Genomic DNA, 27,578 nt, shown 5'->3' with positions numbered 1-27,578 from the left:
AGGCCAGTGTTTTTCAACCTTTTTTGAGCCAAAGCACATTTTTTGCATTGAAAAAATCCGGAAGCACACCACCAGCAGAAATCATTAAAAAACGAAACTCAGCTGACAGTAAAAAGTCGTTGTCGCAATTGTTGGATGACTTTAAACCATAACCAACCATGCATCAATATAGCTCTTGTCTCAAAGTAGGTGGACTGTCACCACCTGTCACATCACGCCGTGACTTATTTTGAGTTGTTTGCTGTTTTCCTGGGTGTAGTGTTTTAGTTTTTGTCTTGCGCTCCTATTTTGGTATTTTCCTGTAGCAGTTTCATCTATTTTATTTTAGCAATTAAGAATATTTTATTGTTTTTATCCTTTTTTATTGGGGACATCGTTCATTGTCATGTCATGTTCGGGTATACATTGTGGACGCCATCTTTGCTCCACAGTAAGTCTTTGCTGTCGCCCAGCATTGTGTTTTTGTTTACTTTGGAGCCAGTTCATTCTTAGTTTTGTTCTTCATAGCCTTCCCTAAGCTTCAATGCCTTTCTTAGGGGCACTCGCCTTTTGCTTATTTTTGGTTTAAGCATAAGACACCTTTTTACCTGCACCCTGCCTCCCGCTGTTTCCGACATCTACAAAGCCTGCTACTGATACACGGTTACTCTCCCGAGCTCTAGACAGCACCGACCACTTAACAACAACACATCATTTGCAGACTATAATTACTGGTTTGCAAAAAAATATTTTTAACCCAAATAGGTGAAACTAGTTAATCTCCCACGGCACACAAGACTGCGTCTCACGGCGGCACAGTGGTTGAAAAACACTGCACTAGCGTTGGTTGTAGTTTTTTTTAGTCTTTTTTTTCTGATAGTACCGACAAAAACCACACGATTGCCATTTGTTGTGATATTGTACGCAGGCATGACATACTTCTTCCTGAAAATAGCCTAATTTCAGTGTAAAATGTGTTTGTTAGAGATTTGTTATTGACAAAATGCTTGTCTATTCGGTTGTTATGGTCCTAGCACCTCAACCCCTTGTAAGCTGCAGTGGATGTTTGGAGTTCCTTGTAGTATCCCAGTCGATCGAGCTGGATTCGGCTTCGTATCTGGCAAACTCAGTCAGGGAGATGGGACTACAGAATTTTGACCGTGATTGCAGTACCACTTCTGGCCAGATTATTACATATGGCTCCTTTAAAAGAAATAAAACATCTATAAAACTTGCATGATAAAAAATAAATAAATAAAATACCAACCATAATAATAATATATATATGCTTTGTCAATAGTGTGGGTATTTTTACGACTTACTAGTTGAGCTTGGCACGATACGGTTCACAAGGAAGGAAAAGGTGGTTAAAATAGGCGACCAATCATAGAGGGACCGAAGTGTGCTGTCAGAACATGTTCCTGCCAGACTGGTTAGGTATGACGAGAACATGTGGAATAATAACATTATGTCACACACAGACTGCTGTGGGTGTTTCCTGAAGAAGAAGGTCAAAACCAGAAGCGACAGCATTGTCATTGCAATATAAGAAACAATATTAACAAATGGGCATTTGAATTTTTTTAAACGTTTAGTGCTTTTTACACATTGAAGTACTAACTTTCGCGTCCGTATTATTATCTGTATACATTTAGCGTTGATACAAAACTAATTGTAAATCTTTTTAACTGCACAATGTTGGTAAAGCATTAAATAAAGACACAAAAAGTAAATACAAGGTAAAACTTTAACATTTTAATAAGCTGTAAACATTAACTTTTCATACAAACTAATTGTTAAACTTTTTTTTAACGACGTAATGTTTCTTAAAACAATAAAGTAAAGAATGCAAAAATAAAAACAGGGGACTGGGGGACGAATATGACATGGCTGGACTTCTTTTTTCTGCATTCCTCAAAACCGGTTTTCGACCCAGGTGATTTCCCATTCAAGCATGAATTGGCATCATTAGCTCAGGTGGAGCATTAGTAACAGAGCCTCGACATTTTATTGTTGATTTTTTTCTGTTGGCTGTTTGCTAGTCAAGATAGTGTTCGTCGCTTTTGTCTTTCTCTGTGGATTAAAATTATATTTTTATTTTGTGCTGACATCATGAAGTTGTGTTTATGTTTGCTTCTAGAGGTGCAAATGCACTGCAGCGTGGTGCCAGGTAAGCCCTCTTTTTTTTATAAGTTTATAAACATTATTCATAAATCTTCTTTGTTACTACACTTATTTAACTTTTGTGAGTTTCTGTTATTAATATAATCTCGTTATTGATTAATAATGATATGTTTTTAATATGTTTATTCTTTACTTTAGCACTCCACCACATTTCATGTTAGTTTTTTTTTACTTTGAACTAACATGAATCCCTTCATTATTTTCCTATTTATTGTTGTTCAACAGTGATTAAATTCTGTCACTTTGTTATCATCTTGTAGTTTAACGGTGTCTGAAATATATGAATATTATTATTTTTATTTTACCATTTGTTTTGATTTTCAATGAGATGTATTCAAATGAAAAGTTTATACCAAAACAAAATAATAAGACGTTAATTTTATTCAACCGTAAAATTAAATAAAATGGCCGCGACCCCGAAAGGGAATAAGCGGTAGAAAATGGATGGATGGAGTTATTTGCCTCTTTTGAAAAATCAGTTGAGGTATGTATATATGTATATATATATATATGTATATATATATATATCTTAATTAGATTATCCAGAGAATAGTGCTCGATACCGTGGTAGCGCGCAATATATGTATGTGTGGGGAAAAAAATCACAAGACTATTTCATCTCTACAGAACTGTTTCATGAAGGGTTCCCTCAATCATCAGGAGATTTAAATCTCACGATTGGGGGAATAGTGGATCGTGAGATCGACAGGCAGATCGGTGCGACGTCTTCAGTAATGCGGACGTTTTATCGATCCGTTGTGGTGAAGAAGGAGCTGAGCCGGAAGGCAAAGCTCTCAATTTACCGGTCGATCTACCTTCCCATCCTCACCTATGGCCATGAGCTATGGGTCTTAACCGAAAGGATAAGATCACGGGTACAAGCGGCCGAAATGAGTTTCCTCCGCCGGGTGTCGGGGCTCTCCCTTAGAGATAGGGTGAGAAGCTCTGCCATCCGGGAGGAACTCAAAGTAAAGCCGCTGCTCCTCCACATCGAGTGGAGCCAGATGAGGTGGTTCGGGCATCAGGTCAGGATGCCACCCGAACGCCTCCCTAGGGAGGGGTTTAGGGCACGTCCAACCGGTAGGAGGCCACGGGAAGACCCAGGACAAGTTGGGAAGACTATGTCTCCCGGCTGGCCTGGGAACGCCTCGGGATCCCCCGGGAAGAGCTTCACGAAGTGGCTGGGGAGAGTGAAGTCTGGGCTTCCCTGCTTAGGCTGCTGCCCCCGCGACCCGACCTCGGATAAGCGGAAGATGATGGATGGAATGTATATATATATATATATATGTATATATATATATATATATATATATATTATACAGCTTGGCAGACACTTAGCAATTCAATACGTTCCAATTAAGTTCCCGAAGCAGATGAATACATTCAGACCCTTTAATGTTGTTGGCATTTCTTAGGTTTTCTCTGTTCGTTTTTTTCTTTTACAAAGACTAATCTTTCCCAAAGCTTGTAGAATAACCAATACTGACTTCTTGGTATCGTCAAACGCGGAAGTTACAGAAACTATTGAAGTGTAGTAACATCATCTCGCCACGAGATGCCAGTAAGTGTCCACATCAAATGTGCAGAACGGGTTGTGTACACATTTATTTTGCCTGCAACGACTCAACCCCCATTGTAGAAAAACACGTTTTTAAATACACAAACTGTCTACAGATGGCCTATAAAAAAGTTAGTAATAATATTATTGTGTTGTATTTTTCATAGAACACCATTTGACTCTTGACTGTGATATCTGGCAGTGTTTTATGTTCACATTAGGACAACAAAAAATAAAGTAATCATGTTTTTTTTTCTTCTTTCAGTGATTCACACACTGAAGTATTTCCACACTGCGTCCTCTCAAGTTCCAAACTTCCCAGAGTTTGTGAGTGTTGGTTATGTTGATGAAGTTCAGATTGTTCGCTATGACAGCAACAGCAGGAAAGCAGAACCCAAACAGGACTGGATGAACCAAATCACAGTAGAGGATCCAAGATACTGGGAGACACAAACAGAGATCGGTGTCTTTAATGAACTTGTCATCAAAAACGGCATTGAAGTTCTTATGAAGCGTTATAACCAAACTGGAGGTTTGTTTGAATTTTCTACTACTCAAATATATTTGATGTACTCTCTTTATACCGTAGTAAAACACATATTACTTCACTGATACTTGTCTCTGTCCATCCTATAATAACCTAACAAAATACTGTGTGTGTTTCACTCTGCTTAACAACATTTTGTGTGTCTCAGGTGTTCATATTGTCCAGAAGATGACTGGATGTGAATGGAATGATGAGACTGATGAAGTTAAAGGCTGGTATCAGTTAGGTTATGATGGAGAAGATCTCATGTCGTTGGACATGAAGACATGGACGTGGACCGCATCAAGACAACAAGCTTTCCCCTCTAAACTCAAGTGGGACCAGGACAAACTTCTACTAGAGTACATCAAGTATTACTACACTGAGGAATGTCCTTATTACTTGAAGAAGTATGTGAACTATGGGAAGGAAGTCCTAATGAGAACAGGTAGAAACACACCATGTACTTTGACCTTTGAACTTGTTAGCACGCCCCCTATAGGAACATTACTGACATTACACCCTGTCTTTATACTCTTTTTTTTTTTTTTTTTTATTTATTTATTTTTTTTATTTCTCTCCATCCACACCTTCTCCCCACGTTGTCTATTGTTCACACGTGACATCACTTCCTGTGCAGAGCTTCCAGAGGTGTTCCTCCTCCAGAAGACGCCGTCCTCTCCGGTCAGCTGCATGGCGACAGGTTTCTACCCCGACACTGCTGACCTGTTTTGGAGGAAAGACGGCGAGCGGACCTTCGAGGACGTGGAGCACGAAGAGATATTCCCCAACCACGACGGAACCTTCCAGTTGTCGGTGCACCTGAAAGTGGAGGTGATGGCCGACGTGGAGGGCATGTACGAATGTGTGTTTCAGCTGTCTGGCGTCAAGGAGGACTTGGTCACCAAGCTGGAGAGAAGAAGCATCCTGAGCAACGCAAGCCATGGAGGTGAGAAAGACACATTTAGTTGATGTTTCCCATCACAAGTCCACCTGTCACCATTATTGATCCATGTCACCATGATAAAGCTTGATGTTTGTATGCAAAGTTGTCATCAAGGTTTCCTCTTCATGCTTTGTCACCAATGTCCCCACTAAGTTTTCATTTGTAAGCAAACGCAAAAATCATTGAGTATTCAGTGGAGCACATGTGAGCAGCATCAGACGTGCACATTTTGTGGCCACACCAGCATCACACCTGTCTCAAACCTGCATCATAACAATTTAAATGTCTTAGAAATAACAGCAGTCCTTTTAATGGAGATCATTTTATCATGCAAGTGATTTGGCCCACTTACAATGAAAATTTTATAAACAATCAAATTTTTCATGAGCTATTAGTATTGTAAGTCTACAGTTAGACTGAAACTTAGACAAACTTTAATGATCCACAAGGGAAATTGTTCCACTCAGTAGCTCAGTTATAATAATGGAAAGTGTAAGGAAGGAAAGGACAATTATATCTAGGCAATTATATCATCCGCAACCGCATCACCAAAGTCGTCATCCACCCGCCGTCCACGCGAACCAACATTTTATCAGGACCGTACCCGCCCGCCAACCGCCCGCTGAAATACATCAGAGGTCGGCCGCCTTTACCACTCACAGAGCTATCTAAACCTGTTTCACAGAGTAATGAAGGCAATTGGAGTCGCTAACGTTCTCGCGACTATCCAATAGCGTTCATCCTGATGACAAGAATATGGGCGTGCTGTGAAGCCATTGCCTTAGACACCTTCAACAACATGTACGAACCGATTGTTGGTCCGGCAACATGTTGTGTGCAGCTTCCGCAATTATACGTACAAGATTGAAAGGCATACTGGCTGATTAAGAGTACACTGATGGTTGTGATATAAACAACTTTAACACTTACTAATATGCGCCACGCTGTGAAGCCACACCCAACAAGATTGACAAACACATTTCGGTAGAACATCCTCACAGTAACACAACATAAACGCAACACAACAAATACCCACAATCCTTTGTATCCGTAAGACTCCCTGAATATATTTTACACCCCCGCGCCCCCAACCCCGCCCACCTTACCAACGTACGAGGGGTGGGGGGGTTGCTGTTAGCGGGGTGTATAAAATAGTCAGGATGTGTCATGGATACAAAGGATTCTGGGTATTTGTTGTGTTGCGTTTATGTTGTGTTACTGTAAGGATGTTCTCCCGAAATGTGTTTGTCGTTCTTAATTGGTGTGGCTTCACAGCGTGGCGCATATTACTAAGAGTGTTAAAATTGTTTATATCACAACCATTACTGTACTCTGTGTCACCCAGTATGCCTTGCAGTCGTGTGCGTGTTGTCGCGGAAGCCACACACAACATGTTGCTGGGCTGACAAGCAGATCGTACATGTTGTAGAAGGCGACAAAGCCAATGGCTTCATAGCACGCCCTAATACTTAATATCTGGGTGACTGCCGGCAGTCATTCAAGAGAATAATAGTGTCTCCTATTGTCTTCTTCGCTTTATGACACGGTTCTTAAATGGCTCTTTGAATGGAAAAGGATACCGATCCCAGAACCATGTATATCCAATATTTCCGGATGGTTCAACCGCCACCCGCCCGAATCTAATTAAAATCTATTTTTTCGTCATGTCAGCCACCCGACCCGTGGTTTATCCGCGGATGAGACCGCAAACCGCGCATCTCTACAATGCAGGTATACCGTATTTCCTTGAATAGCCACCGGACATGTAATATGCGCATGCTTTGAATTACTGCCGGGCAAAACTCACTCACCAAATTAATAAGCGCATGCTTACTTTTACCGCCGGGTCAAATTCATGACGTCACGAATAACCTTTTTCTCCGGCCGTTAGTTTTTTGCCATTACTGAGTGTAAACCAGGGGTCTTGTTCCACAGCCGTACAGATCACAATAATTTTAACACTCTTACTAATATGCGCCACACGCTGTGAACCCACACCAAATAAGAATAACAAACACATTTCTGGAGAGTATTGGCTCTGTGGCACATTATAAACACAGCATAGGGATTACCCATAATGCCGTGCATCCGTGACTCTTGGATATATTGTACACGCGCCCCCAAACCCCTTCAACTTGAAGGTATGCCAAGGGGTACATGAGATTTATTAAAAATATTCTAAAAATAGCAACAATTCAAAAATCCTTTATGAATATATTTATTGAATAATACTTCAACAAGGGCTTCACGGTGGCAGAGGGGTTAGTGCGTCTGCCTCACAATACGAAGGTCCTGCAGTCCTGGGTTCAAATCCAGGCTCGGGATCTTTCTGTGTGGAGTTTGCATGTTCTCCCCGTGAATGCGTGGGTTCCCTCCGGGTACTCCGGCTTCCTCCCACTTCCAAAGATCATGCACCTGGGGATAGGTTGATTGGCAACACTAAATTGGCCCTAGTGTGTGAATGTGAGTGTGAATGTTGTCTGTCTATCTGTGTCGGCCCTGCGATGAGGTGGCGACTTGTCCAGGGTGTACCCCGCCTCCCGCCCGATTGTAGCTGAGATAGGCGCCAGCGCCCCCCGCGACCCCGAAAGGGAATAAGCGGTAGAAAATGGATGGATGGATGGATGGAATACTTCAACAAAATATGAACGTAAGTTCATAAACTGTGAAAAGAAATGCAACAATGCAATATTCTGTCTTGACAGCTAAATTTTTTGTGGACATGTTCCATAAATATTGATGTTAAAGATTTCTTTTTTTGTGAAGAAATGTTTAGAATTAAGTTCATGAATCCAGATGGATCTCTATTACAATCCCCAAAGAGAGCACTTTAAGTTGATGATTACTTCTATGTGTAGAAATCTTTATTTATAATTGAATCACGTTTTTATTTTTCAGTTTTTTAAATGTTTAGCAAATGTATATCTTTTTTTCCAAATAGTTCAAGAAAGACCACTACAAATGAGCAATTTTTTGCACTGTTATACAATTTAATAAATCAGAAACTGATGACATAGTGCTGTATTTTACTTCTTTATCTCTTTTTTTCAACCAAAAATGCTTTGCTCTGATTAGGGGGTACTTGAATTTGAAAAATGTTCACAGGGGGTACATCACTGAAAAAAGATTGAGAACCACTGGTATATTATATATACAGATATATAATAATTAGGGGTGGGCAAATTAGTACGTTAATTACGAGTTAACTCATCAATCTATTAACGCCAAAAATTATTTTATCGCACATTTGCGTATGTTATTTACATGCTTTTATTTTGTTAACGCCTTTTCTTAACAAGATGGCGTCGCCCGGATAAGCTTCGGCTTCGAGGGGCTCTTGGTAAAGATGGAACATTTGGCAAAAATACCGGACAATTCTGCAAATTTCATGGCTGGCTTACAGCGTGGTCACTCCGGGATCACTTACGGCCGCCAGACTATTCTGAATGTGGATAGATCGGGCCGTTTTGGACTTAATGACGCGTGCTTGCTAGACCGGCTAGCTAGCATGGGAATACTTTGCCGGCTACATCCAGCGGCCTGTGAAGCAGCGGAGTATATGTGTTGTCTGTCTATTTATGAATAATGCAGACGAGGAGTGTTGGCTGAGTTCTTAATGTTTGCTTTCAGAGCGTGCATATCACAACATACAAGATGCCGTCATGGCGACACAACCTATACCGGGCTACCGCGCATGCTCGTCACTCCTGTTGCATGCTGGGTAGGGTAGTTCTTTTTTCCCCTGGCTCATAACATCACAATATAGTACCATGTATATGCGTTCAGTTTATCAAAGCACCAAGCAAACAATCGGAAAATTCCCATCATATCAATTCCTAGATATGGTCATAATTATTCTAAGTGCACTACGCAGAATAAACACAACATTATTAATATTGCTACTACGGATAATTTGATCAAAAATTCCCTAAAACAGCCCACTACCTATAATATAGGTTTTTTAAACATAAGATCCCTGATTAAAAAAAATGTTTCTGCTGTTACCTCAGAAATTGCCTGTTCAGATGTTATGATTGTGGCTCAGAGATTTGTATGTAGATTATATTTATTTTCCATAACAAACAGGATAACTTAAATACCCTGGCAGTGCCAATAAGCATAAATGTTTATATTTACATTTTTTGAGTTGATTTTCATAAAATATGCTATTTAACTGCTACTGTTTAACAAGGACTGATTTAAATTGTGTTTGCACAACAAATGTTTTGGCGCTTTTGTTCATGTGGGAGAATATTCCAATAAAGGTGCACTACACACTACTTTTGAATTAATTATTGGGCTTTGCGTATAAAATGCAGTTAATCGCGATTAATCGGACAAATAGTGCGATTAACTTTGATTAAAATTTTTAATCGTTGCCCAGCCCTAATAATAATATTTTATGTCTATATTATATATACAATATATAATAATTACCATGTATTCCTTTCAGAGGTCACATTTATTTCCCCTTAAAACATTACCATGTTGCACAATGAGATGTAAGCATATAAAGTGCACATCTTTGTAAATTTCTGTCTGTGATATATATATTTTTATTACAGCATTTCATGATTAACATCCATAGATTAACATCCTTAATAAATGACAGTCGAACAAGCACACATTGGATTAAGGAGTTATAGTGTAAAGACCTGGTATTTACACTTTGTGTGGTAATGGAGTTGTCCAACATTTTAAGTGGCCATAAACGCATCAGTGGCTTTAAGTGCCATGACTGCAGTGTGTTTGCGCAAGTGAGAAAGAGCGATATGATGAGTTGGTTTAAGCCCGGTTTGTACGACGACAGACAATGACCAGTTTTGACGGACAGAAGTTGTTTTACTAATGTTTTTGGTGTGGTTACGGCCAAATTTAAACAGTTTTGCTCCGGAATTCTTGTCCTCCTTTAAAATTGTCTGGACAGATGTTACTGAACACTGCTGACAATCATCGTTTTATCTCCTCTGGCTGCTTTTCGTCACCCGTCACTCACAGTTGTATTGCAAAATCATAAAGAATACATTGTGTTTATTTTGTGTGAAGTTCAGAAGGGATTTGATTTCGTGTGCAGCATGGATTAGAGGGAACATTGTTTGTCTCTCGTGTGCTTTTTGCTCTCAACAGACAACTTGAGCGTCGCCCTCTTTTCCACGGCGGCGGTCATCGCTGTGGCGGCCCTCCTGGCGGCCATCTTTGTGGTCAGGTGTCACAGAAACAGACCAGGTGAGGTGCACAAATGTCCTCTGTCTTCTTCTACATAGAAACACAGCTTGACGTGAGGAAAAAAGTCCATTTCACCTTGTTTCTCTTTCATTTCATTCCAATACGATCCAGCTGGTAACAAAACATCTTTTAAAACAAAGCCGTTGTGAAGCGTCGCTCATATCAAGATCTGGGGCCGTATTTATCAAGCGTCTTAGAGTGCCATTTTACACTTAAGTCCTGAGAATTTGCAAAATTTAGTCCTACTCTCAAACTTACGAATAAAAGCTATTTATCAACTTTCTTAAAGTTGATAAATTATCACAATTTCAAAAGGGTTAAAAACAATAAAAATCAGTTCCCAGTGGCTTGTTGTATTTTTTTAAGTTTTTTTCAAAATTTTACCGGTCCCGGAATATCCCTAAATAAAGCTTTAAAGTGCCTTATTTTCGCTATCTTCGAAACTACTATCCATTTCCCTGTGACGTCATACAGGGCTGCCAAACAACATGGCGGTTACCATAGCAAGATATAGCGACATTAGCTCGGATTCAGACTCGGATTTCAGCGGCTTAAGCGATTCAACAGATTACGCATGTATTGAAACAGATGGTCGGAGTATGGAGGCAGATAGCGAAAACGAAATTGAAGAAGAAATTGAAGCTATTGAGCGAATAGCTATTGACGCTATTCGGCCATAGCGTGGGTGTACCTAATGAAGTGGCCCATAGCATGGCTGCCTTATTAGCATCGCCGGTAAAATGTGCAGACCAAACGATCAGGACTTTCGCATCTTGTGACACTGGAGCAACTTAAATCTGTCGATTGGTAGGTGTTTGTTTCGCATTAAATGTGGGTATCTAGTTTCAAATGTACATACAGCTAGCGTAAATAGCATGTTAGCATCGATTAGCGTAGCATTTTAGCATCGATTAGCTGGCAGTCATGCCGTGACCAAATATGTCTGATTAGCACATAAGTCAACAACATCAACAAAACTCACATTTGTGATTTCGTTGACTTAATCGTTGCATTTGCAGGTTATCCATACATCTCTGTGCCATGTCTGTCATCGCCGGTAAAATGTGAAGACACTTTGGTACATGCAATGGGGGTCTGGCGGCAGATTTCTTGCCAGTGGTGCAACTTGAATCCCTCCCTGTTAGTGTTGTTACACCCTCCGACAACACACCGACGAGGCATGATGTCTCCAAGGTTCCAAAAAATAGTCGAAAAAACGGAAAATAACAGAGCTGAGACCCGGTGTTTGTAATGTGAAAAAGAATATGGCGGGTGTGTTACCTCGGGGACGTCACGTTCTGACGTCATCGCTAAAAGACCGATAAACAGAAAGGCGTTTAATTTGCCAAAATTCACCCATTTGGAGTTCGGAAATCGGTTAAAAAAATATATGGTCTTTTTTCTGCAACATCAAGGTATATATTGACACTTGCATAGGTTTGGTGATAATGTTCCCCTTTAAGTCTAAGAATCACTCCTACTCTCCACGATATTTGAGAGACTTTCAGAGGTGTCCTAAGTGGTTAGGAGTTGCCAGCTGGGGATGGCACTGGGGCGAAAGAGACGTGCGTGAACATTCAGGGAGCGTAAGGATGTCCTGGCTTTGTTTGATGACGAGCAGCTGATCAAACGGTATCGTTTAGACAGAGCGGGTATTATTTTTGTCATAGATTTAATAAGGGGCATCATCTCATCATTTATTTTTGATTAATTGCCAATTTTGTTTTTGTTTTGTATTATTTTGTAGTTTATTGTCAAACTATACACTCCCATTGTCCACTTAAATATTTCTAAGATATTTCTTTATTCTTAGACAAGGGATCCCCTTCCGTGATCCAGAAAGGACGTCACCTAAAATTCCGTTTACGGCACATAGTAATGTCGTAATTCAGCTCTGAGTGTGACACCTAAGATTCAGTCCTACACTTCGCTGAAAGTGTGAGTAAGACGCTTGATAACTAACTTTTAAGTGCAGTTTTCAGCGAATAATTTCTTTACTCATAAGTCAACTTTTAGCAGACTTCTTAGGAGTCATTCTAAGAAGCTTGATAAATACGGCCCCTGATGTAGATGTTTGTTGCAAGTTCAGCCTGAAAATCCCAACTTGAGGCACCTGCAGGATGTTCTTCCTTCACCAGTGTGAGGTGTTTGCTTAGCGGGAGTAACCAGGTTTATGGTGTGTTTGCGTTTATGGCCGTAACTACCATTGAGGACACCGAGGTCATGTTCTCTGTATTTTTTTAAGTGACAAAAGGAAGATATGACTGACTGGAAATATAGACAGTAATTCTCGAACCGAGTGGAACGCCAAAGACTCAATGTTTCAACGTTGCTCATTTTGGTGGTACTTGGAGAGGCAAGGGTTTTTTAAGGTGGTACTTGGTGAAAAAAAGTTTGAGAACCACTAATCTTAAGTATTGGAAAACAATAACAATCAGAAGTATGAAAAATATAGAACAAATTGTGTACAAAGTTACAGGACAGCTCTGCAATTATGATGTTTATTGAAACACAAATGTTTCAGGTGAAACCCTTCCTCCTGTACCTTTTTGTACACATTTAAGAAAAATATATGTATAGTTTTATTTATTAACCATTTAATCTTTTTTTTTTTTTTCAAATGCCACATTGCAGATAGCGTAGTTACATGTTGCAATGGGTTTTTAGCACGTAAATCTATTTCCACTGTTTTATCATCTATAATACCGCAATATATATATATATATATATATACTGTATATATATATATATATATATATATATATATGTATATGTATGTATGTATGTATGTATGTATGCATATAGATGGATAGTACTTTATTGATTCCTTTAGGAGGAATCAATTAAGTACTATCTGTCTATCTATCTATCTATCTATCTATCTATCTATCTATCTATCTATCTATCTATCTATCCATATACATACATACACATATATATATATATATATATATATATATCAATCAATCAATCAATGTTTATTTATATAGCCCCAAATCACAAATGTCTCAAAGGACTGCACACATCATTACGACTACAACATCCTAGGGGTGTGGGAAAAAATCGATTCGAATATGAATCTCAATTCTCACGTTGTGCGATTCAGAATCGATTCTCGTTTTTTTTTTTTAAATCGATATATTTTTTTTCTTTTTTTTTTTATCAATCCAACAAAGCAATACAATAACAATGCAATCCAATTCCAAAACCAAACCTGACCCAACAATACACAGAACTGCAATAAACAGCAATTGAGAGAAGACACAAACACAACACAAACCAAACCAAAAGTAGTGAAACAAAAATGAATATTATCAACAACAGTATCAATATTAGTTATAATTTCAGCAAAGCAGTGATTAAAAACCCCTCATTGACATTATCATTAGACATTTATACAAATTAAAAAAAAGAACAATAGTGTCACAGTGGCTTACACTTGCATTGCATCTCATAAGCTTGACAACACTTTTTTTCACAAAGATAAAATAAGTCATATGTTTGGTTCCTTTAATAGTTAAAACAAATTTACATTATTGCAATCAGTTGATAAAACGTCCTTTATAATTTTAAAAGCTTTTTACAAAAATCTACAACTCTGTTAGTATCTCCGCCTGTCACGCGGAAGACCAGGGTTCGATTCCCTGACGGGGAGCCATGTGTTAGAGCCATATACTCTTTCTGTCCGTCAAATTCATGACGTCACTAAAGGGGTTGGCTCAAGGCCAAGTGCCAGTCTACTTGGGGAGGAGCTGGGATCTTGCTCAGGTGTTGCTGAGTGTTGGCGCGACAGTTTTGACTGTGCCAGGTAGTATTTGTTTGCTCCCGTGTATTTTCCGTTTTTGTTACAAAGTTAGTTTTATAAATGTGACTTTATGATATTAAATATTTTTGTTTAACATGGACATAATTCTGGACATCGATTATTAGCCGGCTGCACACGTCTGAACTCGCTTCATTTATATTCGGCAACCAGTAGCAGTAATAGTTTGGGACTTTACCACTACAATAGGTCAACAATTGCCTCACCGGAAGGCTTTCAAACTGTGTTGTGCGAAGTTGAAGCTATGCTAAATCATCGCCCTATCACAAGACCATCGGATGATCCAAATGACCTAGAGGCTCCTTATGAAAGGAAAACCAGTTCTGCCACCAGGTCTGGTTACAAAGATTGATCTGTATGCAAAAAGAAGATGGAGGCAGAGTCAATATATCGCTGACCTTTTGTGGAAAAGGTGGATTCACGAGTATTTACCGTTGCTACAAGAGCGACAAAAGTGGACAAATGAAAAAAGATGTTTCACACCAGGAGATATTGTTGCAGTAGTGAATGCTTCAGCACCAAGAGGAAGTTGGATACTGGGAAGAATACTAGAAACCTTTCCTGATAGGAAAGGCCTTGTACGCTCAGTTCGTCTACAAACCAAAACGAGCAACATCGAAAGACCCGTTACAAAGATATGCCTTCCATGTGAAGGTATGGAGTAAAATAACTGCATTATTATAAAAGGGAACTTGAAAACCAAGGAAAGAGGGTTTGTTTTGGTATTATTGTCAGGCTCGCCTCTGACAGTTGGACTATGTTTTAGTTTTTTTCCTCTTCGTTTGTCTTTGTTTTCTCTGTGTGTGTGTAGTGTTTCCTGTCAGCGCTTATTTTGTTGGTTTCCTGTCTTTCTCCCTGAGTGCTGTGTTCCCCCTCAACTGCGGCTGATTGGCACCTGGCCACACCTGGTGTCAATCAGTCCGCTCCTATTTAGACCTGTCTTCCCATCCAGTCACTGCTGGATTATTGTATTGTCTTGTCGATGACTTCCGTATTGTCGCTCCTGTCGAGTCATTGCAGCGGAGCGGTAAGCTATCTTTCGTATCTGTTCGTAGCTTACTGTTTTTTGTTCCCTGCTTCCGTTTTGTTTTCATTCTACAAGTAACGACTTCTGTTTTCCTGTTTGCTACCCGGTAGCTTCCACGCTAGGCCCCTCTTTGTTTCTTACTAGCTTCCATGCTAAAAACCCTTCTGTTTGTTATCCACCCACGTGCGCGCTTTGTGTTTGTACCCTTTGTTTGGTTTTGTTCTAGTATTTTATATTAAAACCATGTTTCCTTATTCAATCCCTGCCTCCGTCTCTGCATTTTGCGGTTCGTCAACAACTAACTGACAATTATGGCTCTATTTTTGTTTTATTTATTTCTAATTAAATTGCTCAGTTCGTCACGCCAGTAGCAATTAGGGACTGGTGTGTTAGAGCCAAATACTCTTTCTGTCCGTCAAATTCATGACGTCACTAAAGGGGTTGGCTCAAGGCCAAGTGCCAGTCTACTTTGGGAGGAGCTGGGATCTTGCTCAGGTGTTGCTGAGTGGAGGAGCAACAGTTTTGGACTGTGCCAGGTAGTATTTGTTTTGCTCCCGTGTATTTTCTGTTTTTGTTACAAAGTGAGTTTTATAAATGTGCCTTTATGATAATAAATATTTTTGTTAAACACGGACACAATTCTGGACATCAATTATTAGCCGGCTGCACACGTCTGAACTAGCTTCATTTGTATTCGGCAACCAGTAGCAGTAATAGTTTAGGACTTAACCGTTACATGCTGAAATCCTATATATTGAATGAATAGATAATCCTTTTAAATCGGGAAAAAATTGTTTTTGATCCGAGAATCGTGTTGAATTGAAAAAATTATATATATATATATATATATATATATATATATGTGTGTGTGTATATATGGATGTGATATATATGTATGTGTGTATATGTATATGTGTGTGGATATATGTTTGTGTGTATGTATATGTGTGTGTGGATATACGTATGTATGTGTATATATATAATATACATGCGTGTGTATGTGTATATATATATATATAAACTACTATATATATATATATATAACTACTAGGGCTGCGAATCTTAGGGTGTCCCACGATTCGATTCAATATCGATTCTTGGGGTCACGATTTGATTCAAAAGAGATTTTTTTTTTCAATTCAACACGATTCTCAATTCAAAAATGATTTTGTTCCCGATTTAAAAGGATTCTTTATTCATTCAATACATAGGATTTCAGCAGGATTTACCCCAGTCTGCTGACATGCAGGCAGAGTAGTAGATTTTTGTAAAAAGCTTTTATAATTGTAAAGGAAAATGTTTTATCAACTGATTGCAATAATGTAAATTTGTTTTAACTATTAAACAAACCAAAAATATGACTTATTTTATCTTTGTGAAAACATTGGACACAGTGTGTTGTCAAGCTTATGAGATGCGATGCAAGTGTAAGCCACTGTGACACTATTGTTCTTATTTTTTTTTTTATAAATGTCTAATGATAATGTCAATGAGGGATTTTTAATCACTGCTATGCTGAAATTATAACTAATATTGATACTGTTGTTAATATTCATTTTTGTTTCACTACTTTTGGTTTGTTCTGTGTCGTGTTAATGCTGTGTATTGTTTTGTTGGATTGATTAAAAAAAAATATATATCGATTTTTTAAAAATGAGAATCGATTCCGAATCGCACAACGTGAGAATCGCGATTCAAATTCGAATCGAATTTTCCCACACCCCTAATAACTTCTACATATAATGCAGATATGTAGTAGTTTATATATATGTGTGTGTATATGTATGTATGTGTATATATATATATATATATATATATATATATATATATATATAGGCATAATATGTAGTAGTTTATATATATAACTACTACATATAATGCAGATATATAGTAGTTTTTATATATATATATATATATATATATATATGGGGCGGTATAGCTCGGTTGGTAGAGTGGCCGTGCCAGCAACTTGAGGGTTGCAGGTTCGATTCCCGCTTCCGCCATCCTAGTCACTACCGTTGTGTCCTTGGGCAAGACACTTTACCCACCTGCTCCCAGTGCCACCCACACTGGTTTAAATGTAAATATAAATATAATTCACTTCACTTCACTTCACATACACAGTATGTATGTGTGTTTGTGTGTATGGATGTGATATATATGTATCTGTGTATATATATGTACAGTATGTGAGTGTATATATGAATGTGTATATATATATATATATGTATGTGTGTATGTATATGGATGTGTATATATGTATATATATATTTTTATATAAATATTTATGTGTGTGTGTATATATATGTATGTATGTGTATCTATATATATATATATTTGCATTATATGTAGTAGTTTATATATATATATATATATATATATATATATATATATATATACAGTATGTATGTGTGTTTGTGTGTATGGATGTGATATATATGTATCTGTGTATATATATGTACAGTATGAGTGTATATATGAATGTGTATATATATATATATCTGTATGTGTGTATGTATGTGTATATATGTATATATATATTTTTATATAAATATGTATGTGTGTGTATATATGTGTATGTGTATATATGTGTGTATATGTATATATATATATATATATATATACATTATATGTAGTAGTTTATATGTATATATATTTATAATATATATATATATATATATAAACTACTACATATAATGCAGATATATATTTAAAAAATATATATATATATATATATATTTATATATATATATAAACTACTACATATAATGCAGATATAATGCAGATACAGTACATTATAACTTGTCCATTTTTCAGACTAATCATTATTTCATTATATTATTGTTTTTAATAATACAGTACTTGATGGAGATGATATCATCAGTGACCCCATAGAGTACCAGTTGGAGATATCACCAGTGACCCCATGCAGTATCTGCAGTACTTGGAGATGATATCACCAGTGACCCCATACAGTACCTGATGGAGATGATATCACCAGTGATCCAATGGAGTATCTGCAGTACTTGATGGAGATGATATCACCAGTGACCCCATGCAGTACCTGATGGAGATGATATCACCAGTGACCTCATGCAGTATCTGCAGTACTTGATGGCGATATCATCAGTGACCCCGTACAGTGCCTGGTGGAGATGATATCAGCAGTGACCCCATGAAGTATCTGCCAGTACTTGAGGGAACAGATATCAATGATGCCATGCAGAACCTGATGGAGATGATATCACCAGTGAACCCATGAAGTATCTGCCAGTACTTGATGGAGACGATATCATCAGCGATTCCATGCAGTACCTGATGGAGATGATATCACCAGTGACCCGATTAAGTATCTGCCAGTACCTGCCAATGCAGTGATAGTTTTACCTGTATGCGTAATAATTAAGTTAAATTCTTACTTTAGTAACCTTTTTAAAGCAAGTAAGCTTTGTAGTTATCATAATGTAGTCACAACCCCAGAATGTAAAGGGATATTGAGTATAGTGGTCTTATTTAGGGCTTTGTGCTATACATCAATAGGGCGAGTTAGCAAAATCTGCATGGGGACTATAGTGGGCTGGTTGAGTCCAAAAAGTCCAGGGCCAAATTTTAGTCCCAGTCCACCCCTGGTTGTGACTTGTCCTGTCAATCAGGTGATTATGTTCACAGATATACATTTAGAAAAATGCACATGTTGCTTTACTTTAGGGGAAAATGAGACAGGAAGAGGATGAGGGGCAAAAAGTTAAAAATGTATTAAAAAAAAAAGAAAAACTAAAATATCACATGGTCATAAGTATTCAGACCAGGGCCGGAGCTATAGGGGGGTATAACCCGGGACCCTTCCCTTGGCTCTGGGCTGGGGAAGTACAGAAGATGTAGTGTAAGATGTTGAATGAAATGTAATAACTAGCTTTATTTTCACTTAACGACGTGCAAATAATTTACAAGCCGCGGCCGTTGTTGGCAGCGAGTCAGGCCCGCGAAATAAGCCAAATCTCCAGTTAACGATTAAGTTCTAACAATGACTATACTAAACTATAACAGGGTTTCCGCAATATAAGTCATTAAATTGATTTTGCGAAAATGAAGGCCCTAAATGACATTAAAATTTGATGCCCAGAAGTGTTAAAACATTGGTCAGTCAATCCAACGGAATGAAAATGAACTCAATAACTTCATCGCTAAATTGTTACGTCTCCGGCTTTTAAACGACATACAAAAGGTCTTCTAGGGTCCGATTTCTTTGGTAACTGTAGGCGTGTAGTCCTTAGCCGTCTCCACTTCAACACACATGAGCTAATCTGGCTACCAGGGCAGGTTACGCAAGTCACATGTGGCTTAGGACGGACCAACTAGACAATGCTCACAACAGATCACAGTTCTTTAATTCTCTGACATTAGGATAGGATAGGTCTTTATTGTCATTGCACAAGTACAACAAAACTTGGTTTTCAGCTCAAACCTGTTCAAGATTAGACAAACAAACAGTGTACAATATTACGGAACAAGAACGCTGATGGGTCGCCATTAGGCGCCCCGTAAAAGATGGGAAAAAGGTCAACGCTGGGGAAGGATGAGTAAAAAAATACAATCCAGACTGGGCTCCTAAGGGGGCCCAGTCTGGAGTGGGAAAAAACCTCCATAGCAAAGCACATATACATATTACAACATACATCTCGAGATATCTAGGAACAGAGGGATGGGAGTTCGGGGTCATTATGGTCGGCCGCAGCTCTCAGGCACTGACCATCCATTCATCACCCCTATGGGATTTTCATCGAGGGCGTTGGGTTGGGGTGGTGGGGTGTGTATGTGTGGCGTATATTTTTGTGTCCCTGTACCGCGGCCTTGATGTATTGTGCAGTCGCTAGTCCGAAGTCAGCAATTCCCACAATTAATTAATTAGAGTTCCTTCAGCTGCCTGACTATCTACTATACCCATTTCAAACAGCTGAGAGGGTGTAAAATACAATTTTTTCAGGATGTTTAATCGACTCATCTTATTTTTAATGCATCCAAAATTTTTCAGGATGTTTAATCGACTCACCTTATTTTTAATGCATCCAAAAGGATGCAAATATCATTCTACGGTGTGTCTTTTAAAAAATAAAAAAATAAAATTATTAATTAATTCAGTCATCCATTTCCAAACATTATTTGCATTCCTGGTATGACGTACCATAAAACCTTTCAACTATTAATTTGTAGCGATTATAAGCCATATTTTCAGAGGATGTGCATTTGTAGAGAAATAATACTTTATTGATTCCTTCAGGAGAGTTCCCTCACGAAATTTTAAATTTACAGCAGGTTTTAAAGAGAGGAGTATTGGTATTAAAATTATAATGAAACGTTTTCAAAACAGATTACATGTTACAGAAAAAAATACATTTTTGGCTGCATTGAGATGGCCTGAAATGTATTTTGAAAAATTGATTCTTAAAAAAAAATGTTTTTTTTAACCGGTTTTCAAAAATTGTGAATTAAATTAAAAACAGGATGGATAAAAATCGCGATTCAGATGTGAATTGATTTTTTGAATTATGATTATGTGAAAGAAACAACCGTCCTGGTTCAGATCTATTTAAAAAAGACCGCATATGAAGGTCGATTTAGTGCTCTTGTAATCGTTGTGGCTTGTGCAGCCCTTTGAGACACACGTGATTTAGGGCTATATAAGTAAACATTGATTGATTGATTGATTGATAATACAATTGGCAGAAGGTGAGATAGAGAGGATGTGGATAGAGGAGGGAAAAAGAACAAGCGTGAAGACAAAAGTGGCCACATTTTTCACCTCTGTATTTGTCACATCCTGGTTTCGGCCCTGTTTGCCTTTCTCCCGCAGCTCGCCAGGACGGTGCGGAGATCTCCAAAAGCGAAACGCAGCAGCCGGCACTCGGTGAGTTGGCTCACGTGGACTGTTTGCACCTCCATGACTTTGGCAACACTAAATTGGCCCTAGTGTGTGAATGTGAGTGTGAATGTTGTCTGTCTGTCTGTGTTGGCCCTGTGATGAGGTGGCAACTTGTCCAGGGTGTACGCCACCTTCCCCCCGAATGCAGCTGAGATAGGCTCCAGCGACCCCAAAGGGGACAAGCGGTAGAAAAATGAATGGATGTTGTGTGAAGACAATGTTTAACTTTGATTCATGCCCTTTTCAAATCAAATCAAAATCAAGCTTTATTTCTTTTCATACACTTGCAAAGTGCTGTACATGAAAAAAAAAATTGATGAAAAGAAGAAAACAAGTGCACACTTGTCTTTATTGATAGTAACAAAGCAAAAACAAAACATGGCACTGAAGATTTGAGGAAAAAGGCCATTTGAGGCGTCTACTCTGGTAAATAACTGAAATTAAGGCCATCTAAAAATAGTATAAACATATGATAAAATATGTATAACCTGAGGGTTCCTGGTTCGATCCCCACCCTCTACCAACCTCGTCACGTTTGTGTCCTTGAGCAAGACACTTCACCCTTGCTCCTGATGGGTGGTGGTTAGGGCCTTGCATGGCAGCTCCCGCCATCAGTGTGTGAATGTGGAAGTAGTGTCAAAGCGCTTTGAGTACCTTGAAGGTAGAAAAGCGCTATACAAGTATAACCCATTTACCGTTTATTTACCATAAATATAACTAATAGAGATGTCGGATAATATCGTACTGCTGATATTATCGGCCGATAAATGCTTTAAAATGTAATATCAGAAATTATCGGTATCCGTTTCATAATTATCGGTTTTAAAAAGGAAAATTTCTGACTTTTTAAAACGCCGCTGTATACACGGACGTAGGGAGGAGTCCAGCGCACCAATAAACCTTAAAGGCATGGCCTTTGCGTGCCAGCCCTGTCAAATAATATTTACAGGTTTTCACACACACACAAGTGAATGCAAGGCAGACTTGGTCAACAGCCATACAGGTCACACTGAGGGGTGGCCATATAAACAACTTTAACACTGTTACACTGTGAACCCACACCAAACAAGAATGACAAACACATTTTGGGAGAACTTCCGCACCGTAACGCAACATAAACACAACAGAACAAATATCCAGAACCCTTTGCAGCACTAACTATCAAGGGAAAGCATCATTCAGTCACTACGCAACAAATAGCTGGAATAAACTTCCTGAAGATGTCAGACTTTCCCCAACTCTGACTACTTTTAAAACTAGACTGAACTTTTATGTTCACCTCAGCTTTCAGCTAAATCTTTTAACTTTTAACGTCCGCACTGTTTTTATTTTTATTGCCCGCATTTTAATTTTGCTTTTATTTTCTTTCATTTCACTTTGTTGTCTGTGAAGCACTTCGAGTCTGGCTTGTGTATGAAAAGTGCTATACAAATAAAGTTGCCTTGCCATGCCTTGCCTAACTCTTTCGGGATTCTACAATATACACCCCCGTTACCCCTGATCCCCCCCAACTCAACCCCGCCCACTTCAACCTCCTCATGCTCTCTCAGGGAGAGCATGTCGCAAATTCCAAGCTGCTGTTTTGAGGCATGTTAAAAAAAAATAATGCACTTTGTGACTTCAATAATAAATATGGCAGTGCCATGTTGGCATTTATTTCCATAACTTGATTTATTTTGGAAAACCTTGTTACATTGTTCAATGCATCCAGCGGGGCATCACAACAAAATTAGACATAATAATGTGTTCATTTCACGACTGTATATATCGGTATCGGTTGATATCGGAATCGGTAATTAAGAGTTGGACAACATCGGATATCGGCAAAAGTGCCATTATCGGACATCTCTAATAACTAACATTAAAAAGTTAATAAAAATATATCAGCGAGAAAATTATAGTAGTATTTTTTCATAATCAAGATAGAAAACGACAACAATAAAATAAAATAAAAAGAGTTTAAGATGATCACTAAAAAGCCTGATTAAAAATATGTGTTTTAGCTTTTTTTATTATTATGTCAACGCTCTCTGGCAAGCTGTTCCACAGGTAGGAGCCATAGTGGCTAAATGGCGCCTCACTTTGGGCCTTTGTTCTGGTAGTCGGTAAAGCTTAAAGGCCAGGGCAAAAGGACCTCTGGATCTGCGAGGGGGTTGATGCGGTAAAAAATCAGGTCAGACAAGAAGGCGCAAGGTCATTAAATGGTAAATGGGTTGTACTTGTATAGCGCTTTTTTACCCCTTTTTAAGAACCCCAAAGCGCTATGACAGTATTTCCACATTCGCCCATTCACACACTGACGGCGGGAGCTGCCATGCAAGGCGCTCACCAGGACCCATCAGGAGCAAGGGTGAAGTGTCTTACCCAAAGACAAATTGGACGTGCCTAGGATGGTAGAAGGTGGGGATTGAACCAGTAACCCTCAGATAACCGGCACAGCCACTGTACCAACTTCGCCACTTCGTCCCCATTAAGATGCATGAAAACTAATAATTGAACTTCCAAATCCACCCTGAAGAGGACTGGGATGGGAATCAGCACCTCCAAGTCCGAGTCCATGGTTCTTGCCCGGAAAAGGGTGGAGCGCCATCTCCGGTTGGGGAGGAGACCCTGCCCCAAGTGGAGGAGTTCAATTACCTCGGTGTGGCGTCTTCAGTAATGCGGACGCTGTGTCGATCCAATGTGGTGAAGAAGGAGCTGAGCCGGAAGGCAAAGCTCTGGATTTACCGGTCGATCTAAGTTCCCATCCTCACCTATGGTCATGAGCTTTGGGTTACGACCGAAAGGACAAGATCACGGGTACAAGCGGCCGAAATAAGTTTCCTCCGCCGTGTGGCGGTTCTCTCCCTTAGAGATAGGGTGAGAAGCTCTGTCATCCGGGAAGAGCTCAACGTAAAGCCGCTGCTCCTCCGCATTGACCAACCAGTCGGAGGCCACGGGGAAGACTATGTCCCCCAGCTTGCCTGGGAACGCCTCGGCTGATGCCCCCGCAACCCAACCTCGGATAAGTGAATGAAGAGGACAGAGAACCAATGCAGCGACTTTACAACTGGTGTAATGTGCCCTCGTCAGCACACGTGCAGCTGAGTTTTATAATCATTTTAGACTAGGGGCGGTATAGCTCGGTTGGAAGAGTGGCCGCGCCAGCAGCTTGAGGGTACCAGGTTCGATCCCCGCTTTCGCCATCGTAGTCACTGCCATTGTGTCTTTGGGCAAGACACTTTACCCACCTGCTCCCGGTGCCACCCACACTGGTTTAAACGTAACTTAGATATTGGGTTTCACTATGTTAAGCACTCAGAGAGTGTGGGGTATCGGACTGTCTTATTGTGGCAGTCCGCTCCCTGTACGATCAGTGTCAGAGCTTGGTCCACATTTCCACGTTTCCAGTGAGGGTTGGACTCCGCCAAGGCTGCTCTTTGTCAGCGATTCTGTTCATAACTTTTATGGACAGAATTTCTAGGCGCAGTCAAGGCGTTGAAGGGTTCCGGTTTGGTGGCCGCGGGATTAGGTCTCCGCTTTTTGCAGAGGATGTGGTCCTAATGGCTTCATCTGGCCGGGATCTTCAGCTCTCACTGGATCGGTTCGCAGCCGAGTGTGAAGCGACCGGAATGAGAATCAGCACCTCCAAATCCGAGTCCATGGTTCTCTCCTGGAAAAGGGTGGAGTGCCATCTCCGGGTTGGGGAGGAGACCCTGCCCCAAGTGAAGGAGTTCAAGTACCTAGGAGTCTTGTTCACGAGTGGGGGAAGAGTGGATCGTGAGATCGACAGGCGGATCGGTGCGGCGTCTTCAGTAGTGCGGACGTTGTACTGATCCGTTGTGGTGAAGAAGGAGCTGAGCCAGAAGGCAAAGATCTCAATTTACCGGTCGATCTACGTTCCCATCCTCACATATGGTAATGAGCTTTGGGTCACGACCGAAAGGATAAGATCACGGGTACAAGCGGCCGAAATTAGTTTCCTCCGGCGGATGGCGGGGCTCTCCCTTAGAGATATGGTGAGAAGCTCTGCCATCCAGGAGGAACTCAAAGTAAAGCCGCTGCTCCTCCACATCGAGAGGAGCCAGATGAGGTGGTTCGGGCATCTGCTCAGGATGCCACCCGAACGCCTCCCGAGGGAGGTGTTTAGGGCACGTCCAACCGGTAGGAGGCCACGGGGAAGACCCAGGACACGTTGGGAAGACTATGTCTCCCGGCTGGCCTGGGAACGCCTCGGTATCCCCCGGGAAGAGCTAGATGAAGTTGCTGGGGAGAGGGAAGTATGGGCTCGGATCAGCGGAAGAAGATGGATGGATGTATATGTTAAGCAGTTTGAGTCACTAGAGAAAAAGCGCTATACAAATATTCACTTCTGATATTCTTTTAGGAAGGCTCTGTTCTCAGGAAGATAAAAGAAAAAAAACATTTTTGTAATATTTTTAATATGAGGGATGTGTCAGCTCGGAGTCAAAAACCACGCCCGGATTTTTTATAGTGTTGGTTAAAAATCTTTTCATTTTGGTGAAAGTTTCTCCCCCTGGTCTTCAGGGTCTGTGACTAAAAACTGGTTGAGCTGTAGGAAATTCACCGCCATCCATGACTTGATGTCTACAATGCAGTTTGTCGGGAATGTACTGAGTCATCTTCTTCCTCCAGGATGCTTTGTGCACTGGAACACAGAGAGATGTCTCCATCGCTGAAGGACATCATCCCACTTGGAGATAAGACAGAGATGTGCTTTTTTCTTTATGCAATTGCTCCTCACGTTATACCATATATCAGACTCTAGGCAAATTAAGGCCCGGGGGCCACATGTGGCCCGTTAAGCTTTTCAATCCGGCCCGCCGGACATTCCCAAATAATTTCTTAGATCTTTAAGATGGAAAGTGTAGCTGCCATTATGATGTGCAGTCATGTTTTCTAATGACCGTAAGTCTTCAACTATACAAAGCATTTCAATGGTTGGAATCTGCGTTTATGGATGATATACCAGTTACTATGGTAATGTAATTGGTTACTATGGTAATCTAATTAGTTACTATGGTAATCTATGTCACAGCATCTCAGACGAGGCACCAAGCAGTGTGGGTGGGAAGCGTTTCCACAGACGCGGAAGGAGCTTTTCACAACAAAGTTCTAAAGCTTAGTTATATATCAGATGTGTCAGATTGTAGGTGGGTTTATTTGTTGAATTTTTGTTGCGTTTCACGCGATTGTAAAATATGTCAATCGAAAGGGGGTGTGACATTCATATGTTGTCAATATTCAGTGTTTTATCCTGCATAGAAAAATGTAAAATTCCATTACGTTTTTTTAAGGCGGTCTGTCATAACGTTTTTAGCATTCAATCAGACATTATTGTGAAGTTTTGTATTAGTGTCCCTAAAAGTAGATATACCGGTCCCCAGACACATTTTTTCACTAAATTTTAGGGCTGTGAATCTTTGGGTGTCCCACGATTCGATTCAATATCGATTCTTGGGGTCGCGATTCGATTATAAAAAAAAAAATTTTGATTCAACGTGAATCTCGATTCATAAACGATATTTTTCCGATTCAAAACGATTCTCTATTCATTCAATACATAGGATTTCAGCAGGATCTACCACAGTCTGCTGACATGCTAGCAGAGTAGTAGATTTTTGTAAATAAGCTTTTATAATTTTAAAGGACAATGTTTTATCAACTAATTGCAATAATGTAAATTTGTTTTAACGATTAAACAAACCAAAAATATGACTTATTTTATCTTTGTGAATATATTGGACACAGTGTGTTGTCAAGCTTATGAGATGCGATGCAAGTGTAAGCCACTGAGACAGTTTATTTTTATTTTTATAAATGTCTAATGATAATGTCAATGAGGGATTTCTAATCACGCCTATGCTGAAATTATAACTAATATTGATACTGTTGTTGGTAATATTCATTTTTGTTTCAATACTTTTGGTTTGTTCTGTGTCGTGTTTGTGTCTCCTCTCAATTGCTCTGTTTATTGCAGTTCTGAGTGTTGCTGGGTCAGGTTCGGTTTTGGAATTGGATTGCATTGTTATGGTATTGCTGTGTATTGTTTTGTTGGATTGATCAAAAAATTAAAAAAAATCGATTTTTTCAAAATGAGAATCGATTCTGAATCGCTCAACGTGAGAATCGCGATTCAAATTCAAATCGATTTTTTTCCCACCATGTGGCCCCCCAAGGCAAAATAATTGCCCAGGCCTGCCATATATTCTTCTTTGTCTAATTAGAAAAGACGTTAGACTCAAGGTTGGTCGCTATGAAATAATTCGAGAATCACCATTCATCACCTTGACATTTCAACAATTCTTTCTACTTTTTTCAAATCGCCGCTACTGATGATCAACATCACAAATTGTCATTTCTCTGTCAATAAATCAATTTACTTTCCA

General features: G+C 39.5%; 1 protein-coding gene across 6 annotated transcripts; it reads left to right on the top strand.

Annotated features, from left to right (window-relative positions):
* The first annotated feature begins 1,926 nt into the window (after positions 1 to 1,926).
* On the top strand, positions 1,927 to 27,578 carry LOC133551033 (class I histocompatibility antigen, F10 alpha chain-like). 6 transcript variants are annotated; one of them, XM_061897297.1, is made up of 8 exons: positions 1,927 to 2,149; positions 3,987 to 4,253; positions 4,417 to 4,695; positions 4,888 to 5,196; positions 8,824 to 8,914; positions 10,321 to 10,419; positions 21,121 to 21,174; positions 25,825 to 27,578. In XM_061897297.1, the coding sequence occupies exons 1-8, from the start codon at positions 2,092 to 2,094 to the stop codon at positions 25,955 to 25,957; spliced, it is 1,290 nt and encodes a 429-aa protein (XP_061753281.1). In that variant the 5' UTR covers positions 1,927 to 2,091; the 3' UTR covers positions 25,958 to 27,578. The 6 variants fall into 6 exon arrangements, 5 of the variants coding, with proteins under 5 accessions (XP_061753281.1, XP_061753282.1, XP_061753283.1 ...); XM_061897298.1 differs by lacking the exons at positions 21,121 to 21,174; positions 25,825 to 27,578 and adding exons at positions 12,233 to 12,357; positions 18,129 to 20,786; XR_009806413.1 differs by lacking the exons at positions 8,824 to 8,914; positions 21,121 to 21,174; positions 25,825 to 27,578 and adding exons at positions 12,233 to 12,357; positions 18,129 to 20,786 and having other exon boundaries at positions 1,929 to 2,149.

Source organism: Nerophis ophidion, linkage group LG04, assembly GCF_033978795.1.
Source record: "Nerophis ophidion isolate RoL-2023_Sa linkage group LG04, RoL_Noph_v1.0, whole genome shotgun sequence".
Classification (NCBI taxonomy): Eukaryota; Metazoa; Chordata; class Actinopteri; order Syngnathiformes; family Syngnathidae; genus Nerophis; species Nerophis ophidion.
The sequence above is the reverse complement of the archived record's forward strand: the minus strand, read 5'-3'. Positions and strand labels throughout refer to the sequence as shown.